This window comes from Cenococcum geophilum (genome assembly GCF_001692895.1).
Source record: "Cenococcum geophilum 1.58 unplaced genomic scaffold K441scaffold_41, whole genome shotgun sequence".
In the NCBI taxonomy this organism is placed as follows: Eukaryota; Fungi; Ascomycota; class Dothideomycetes; order Gloniales; family Gloniaceae; genus Cenococcum; species Cenococcum geophilum.
The window spans coordinates 1,236,856-1,242,601 of NW_027137599.1; the positions used below are offsets into that span (position 1 = coordinate 1,236,856).

General features: G+C 40.3%; 1 protein-coding gene across 1 annotated transcript; it reads left to right on the plus strand.

Moving 5' to 3' along the window:
• Window positions 1-3,180: 3,180 nt before the first annotated feature.
• On the plus strand, window positions 3,181-5,057 carry K441DRAFT_665149 (phosphotransferase enzyme family protein). The gene is made up of 3 exons (XM_067649451.1): window positions 3,181-3,624; window positions 3,678-4,062; window positions 4,116-5,057. Exons 1-3 carry the CDS (start codon window positions 3,193-3,195, stop codon window positions 5,027-5,029), a joined length of 1,731 nt encoding a protein of 576 aa, XP_067500635.1. The 5' UTR covers window positions 3,181-3,192; the 3' UTR covers window positions 5,030-5,057.
• Window positions 5,058-5,746: the final 689 nt, after the last annotated feature.

Below are 5,746 nucleotides of genomic sequence, written 5' to 3' on the forward strand. Positions count from 1 at the left end.
GGTCTCGGTAGTTCCATAGCCAGTCCTTACTATAACACAAGCTATAGTGTGCGTATATAGCATATAGCTTAGTTCTAGGTGTTGGGCTAGGCGGCTAGGGTTTAAATAGTGCCTAGGTTAGGGTTAGATTCTTAATAGTAGCAGTGTAAAGCGGACCTTCTTCCTTGGTCTTAGCAGGGCTGGCTAGCCCGTTATTTTAGTCTTAAGTGCTAGGNTAGTCNAGTCTTNNANTATCTCGTTTCTTTNTAGNTATATAGGCTCNCCTTTATTAGGAACGTCTTTTACTATTAGGGCTTTATATATAGTCCTAGGCACTAGGCTTAGTAGTGCTAAGTATCTATATAGGGCGTCCCTGCTAACGTCAGCTATCCCCTACGGAAGGTAGTGCTTAGAGTAGTAGTCTAAGTTAAAGTGGATCTTAAGTTTCCTAAAGCTAGGACGGGGCTTATACTTTTAAAGCCAGGGCATACCTAGGATAATTAGGGTAATAGGTAAGAGTTTAGTAACAAAAAAGAGTATGGCTTTAGTATGGAGGCCGATTAATATTTAGGCGGTAAAGTAGTCCGTAATAAGCGAAGTTGGGATGCTGTTTGCGAGGCATAGTGGCCTAGGTATTAGCAGCTTCTTAGTTATAATGTTATACTTTCTTACAATAGACTCTATATCGGTAAATGCTATTATAGTACTACCGGAGTCTACTAGGCTTACTATATTAATATAAACTTAGGGGTATAGGTTACGTAATAAGGAGAGTTGGGTTTAAATAAGGATTAATTTCTTATTACTGTTTACTAATTTAAGATTAAGTAGCAGTTTACTAATAAAAAGGACTAATTAATCTAGTAACAGGGACCTAATCTCTTCGTCTTCCTCCTTATATAGTTTAGACCCTTAAATATAACTTAGTCTAAGGGTTTACCTTTTAACAACTAGGGTACGGGGCTGTCTTAGTAGGGCGGTCTAGTGTCTATCTAACTGGCGGTGTTAGTCTTGGTTTTAGTTAGGGTATAGAAAGATAATACCTTACTAACGACGTGGCCGTATTCGTATTCGCTAGCGCGAAGTTGCTAATACTAGGCGTTGTTAACGGGTTAGGCTCCTATATAGGGTATAGTTTGGAGTAACTAAGCTATAGGGTTAAAGGGGGGGGGTTGTCTGCTGCGGCTATAATAGGCTCCGCGGTTACCGCGTTTATAATAAACTCTACAGTTGCCGCGTCCGCGGTTATTAGTTCGCGTTATTTAATAGGGTGGCATTAGGACTAGGTTTACTATCTTAGTAAGGTTATAGGCATCCTTCTAGTGGCCAGGCAGGCCATAGGTAAGGTATAGTCTATTATTAACGCAGCGCTTACGCTCCATGTCTAAGATTTTATTAAGGTCTATAGGTTCTCTAGTTACTACTAGGGTTGGGGTTAATATAGGGGCGGAGGCTTAGGCAGGTAGGCGGTAGTTAGCGTTCTTCTTAAGGTTAGCTTAGTGTGTATAGTTCGCGAGGTTCTTAGCGAATACGTTTATCTACTTGCTCTAACCTATATAGTCACTATTGTTAATTTTATAGGTAAGTCCAAGTACCAGCTCTTCTATCTTTAGAGAGATAAACTTTTGGAGTAGGTCTACCTTCTATTTATCTATCTTCTTAGCGCGGACTATTAGCTTATTAAGCTCTCCCTTCTAGAACTAGTAATTACGCTTGCCGTAGTACTTACTACAAGGTTCCGTTACACATTTCTACCTTTTCTCCTTACTAATCCTACTAGAGGATTTCTAGGGAGATTAGGCTAGAAGGTAGTAGAAAAACTAGCTAAAAAAGACTAGTATAGTTATTTTCTTTTTCTATTAGAAGTAGAAAAAACTACTAAAAAAAAGGACTTGTTAGGCTTTTACTAGCAGAAAAGCCCTAAAGGCAATCCTCCTCTTACTAAGGAAAATCTGACTAAAGGAGATATAGAAAAGTACCTACACCCCCTATTTTATTAGGCTTTTACTTTCTATAGAAGAAAAGCCTAGGAAAAGTCTATGTTTTGTATTTTTAGTGGTAGCGGTAGTAGTAGTAGTAGTTTTGGTGTTCCTGTCTGTGCTTCGCTTACAAGCTAGGGCCCCTTTTGCCAAGGCCTCTGCCGCAGAACAAAGGGGGTAATAACGTATTCGGTAAGCTAATGGGCCACGCAAGCTAATGGGCCACCTTAAAACCCCACCAAAAATTAGAAAACTCATACCTTAATATCTTAACAACCACTTTATAATAAATTCTAATAATTTAGATTTAGACTTTTATATATACTTTACAGCTTCTATTAAAGTTGCATAGTAAATAGTTAAGTGGTTTTTAAGATATTAAAATTTGGGGGCTTTTAGGGGCTAAATTAAGGCCAAATTACTATATCTTAAAAACTACTAAACTATTTACTATGCAACTTTAACAGAAGCTGCAAAGTATATATAAAAGTCTAAATCTAAATTATTAGAATTTATTATAAAGTGGTTGTTAAGATATTAAGGTAAGTTTTGATAGGTTTTGAGGTGGCCCATTAGCTTGCGTGGCCCATTAGCTTACCGAATACGTTAATGAGAATGAATCTACCTCTAGCTCGCTAAGTAGGCGGAGTTAGGTCTTAGGAGTTGGAAAAACGATAGTTTTTGATGGTAAGATGGGTATGCGTAAGTTTGGAAGTGCGACGCCACCTTTTGGTAAGGTTGCATGTGCGGTGAAGGTTTCTGGTCCCGGGTTATAACTGATTTGAAAATCAAAGTTCGCCAAAACGCCGACCCGCCGACAAATAACTAGTAAAACTTTAAATCGGTTACTCAGGGACCGGTTAAAACCCCGTTAACCACGTTATATACAACTAGGAAATTGTATAAAAAGAACTATAGATATATACAAGTTAAATATACGCCGCGTTTTAGCCTGAAGAGGGAGGATCTAAGCTTGTTAAGGGGGGGTGGGGATGTATAACTAGCGGCGGCCGGATTTAAGACCTTTTAACGAAGGGTTGGCCTAAAACTGTTTAGTGTGCGGTTAAACCTCGGATGAAGGTCTAGAATCGAGATGTAAGATTCTGCCCAAAACTCCTGCACGCCAAAGTTCACGAAATTTTGCACCTAAGACTTTCATATGTCCTCTTCCATCCTCCGACCAGCTATTTCTTGCCAATCTCGTCTGCCTCACCTGACAGTCTTGTTTACGCAGATGAGGTGGTTTCAGCGTCGGAAATCCTCCAGCGTTTCATGGGCGCCCGCGTCATCAGTAACATCCGCCAAACCCCAATCATGTGCCACACTTGTTAATGATCAGCTAAGGCCGGAATTTTGTGGACCTCCTTCTCAAGACTGCGACGAGGAGAGTATTTATCGCTACACGTCTGGAAGATGGGTCTGGAATGAGAAGGAGCAACTTTCTTGCCGCTATATTAAGTTTAACATAACAGAACTCACTCGGATCGCGGCACAGGTGACTAGATCAAAGTCCTGTATCCAAGTGCAGAAACTTCCAGAGGGGAACTTCAGCAAAGTTTTCCTGATTACGATGGACGATGGCAAGGAAGTCATTGCAAAACTTCCGAATCCAAACGCTGGGCGCGCACACTTTACTACAGCCAGTGAGGTAGCGACGATGAACTACGTAAGGACCATTTGCTATGCAAATTATTTTATTTAACGTAATATGCTGTTTAGGTTCGAGATATCCTTAATATTCCAACCCCAAAGGTGTATACCTGGAGTTCCTCTACTGATAACCCGGTTGGAGCTGAATACATTATCATGGAACGGAGCCGCGGAATTGAGCTAGGTAAAATTTGGGATGACCTCCCAGGCCCCGATAAATTTGAGATTGTTAAAAAGCTCGTCGAGTTCGAGAAAGCGTATGTATCCACTCGATTCCCCATGTACGGAAGCCTGTATCATGCAAAGGATCTCCCGGAAGTTCTGCCCTGCCAACTCGTTGATCTTGATTCGAAAATAGACGACACAGTTCATTCAGTCTTTGCAGTTGGACCTACTACAAACCGGGCATTCTTCGATGATGGCAGAGATGCCGTAGATGTAGATCGAGGTCCCTGTAAGCGCCACCTCCCCCCGTCTCTGGGTTAAATCTGATCGAACCTTCAATAGGGTTATCACTTGAAGATTATATCCTTTCTCGAGCCCATCGCGAGCTTGCATGTTTGCAGAGGTTTTCGAAATTTCCCCGTCAGCAGGGTCTCTTCTATGGGCCAGGCCAGTATCTGCCTAACAAAGAATCTAAGAAAGAAACGCTTCAAAATTACATTAAAGTTGCAACGTTCTTATTACCGAAAGACAGGACGCTCTCTAAACCCGTCCTTTGGCATCCTGACCTACACGGAGACAACATCTTCGTTAATCCAAGCCAACCAACCGAGATTTTTACTATCATCGATTGGCAGGCCGTGAACCTCTCGCCGCTATTTCTTCAGGCTCGCCATCCAGCGCTCATCGAATTCGAAGGGCCGATCCCCGACGGGTTCCAATCGATTAACCTTCCCGAAAATTTTGACGACCTGAGTCCGGAGGAACAGCTTGAGGCAAAGAAACTCCGAGCCGCCCAATCACTCTATAAGCTCTACGAGATTCAGCTAATCCAAGAATGCCCTGATATCGCTCGCGCGTTGCGGTTTCGGCATTCGCTCCCTGGCCAAATCACAGGCTTATCTGGCTCCATCTTCAGCGATGGCGAACCAATTGTTCAAGGAATGCTCATGCGGCTGCAGGAGGAATGGTCGACATGCGTTGGACTGTCCGTCCCCTGCCCGCTTTCTTTTACCGTGGAAGAGAAAGATCGGCAAAGAGAAGATGAAGCAAAGTGGAGCAAAGGTGTTGAGCTGATGGACGAATTTCTTGGTCAAGTCGGCGCGTATTGGGGATGGGATGGCTGGGTCAATCATAAAAATTACGAAGTTATGAAAGAGCGTTTGGAACGATGCCGCGAGGATTTCTTAAGTCGCCACTCGGTGGTAGATAAAGAAAAAGGGCAGTGGATGGAGGTCTGGCCATTTATAGATAGATAAAACAAGTCGCTCCGTTATTAAGGCTCCTTAAATATAATTTATCTACTATTCCGGTATTGCTTAGTCTATATTAACTTATTTATTTAGCTATATATAGAAATCTTCTTATTTATTGTTATATCGCTATCTATACCACTTTTAGTATAGCTTTATAAGTATATATAATCTATTAGTAAGGAAGTATCTTTTTATTACTATATCATTGCAACCTTTTATATATTATTCTTTAAACCTAGTAAAGATTCTAAAATTCTCTTCTTATTTAATTTCTTATAATTACTTCGCCTTTAGTATACCTATCTTTAGCCTATAAGTAATTCTTCTAATAGGTGCTTTATCCCTTAATTAACCTAGTATTTTTAGCTTATAGTTCCAATTCTGTTCCTGTTATATATAAATTCTTTCCCTAAATTCTTTCTAGCCTTTTTTTAGTCTATGTCTAGCTAATAAATCCTTAAAGTCTTCTTACTTTTTAATTATAGTATTAACTTTTTAACTCTTAGGTTAAATACTTTATTTACCTTCTACTCGCTAATACTCTATAAATAGCGCCTTGTCCCTACTCTACTAGTCTAACTTAAAGCTTTAGGTCTCTAGAAATCTTTATCCTAAGCTTATTTACTTATTTTTAAACTAAGCTACTACTAGACTATATTAGGCTAGGACTATTTAAAATCGCAGCTAAGATTTTAGAAGTTATATATAGACTTAACTTAC

Bases quoted from the DNA above. Each gene is read 5' to 3' on its own strand.
- K441DRAFT_665149 (XM_067649451.1), top strand. From the start codon at position 3,193: ATGAGGTGGTTTCAGCGTCGGAAATCCTCCAGCGTTTCATGGGCGCCC. The intron at 3,625-3,677 runs GTAAGGACCATT...TATGCTGTTTAG, and splicing joins AGGTAGCGACGATGAACTAC to GTTCGAGATATCCTTAATAT. The intron at 4,063-4,115 runs GTAAGCGCCACC...AACCTTCAATAG, and splicing joins AGATGTAGATCGAGGTCCCT to GGTTATCACTTGAAGATTAT.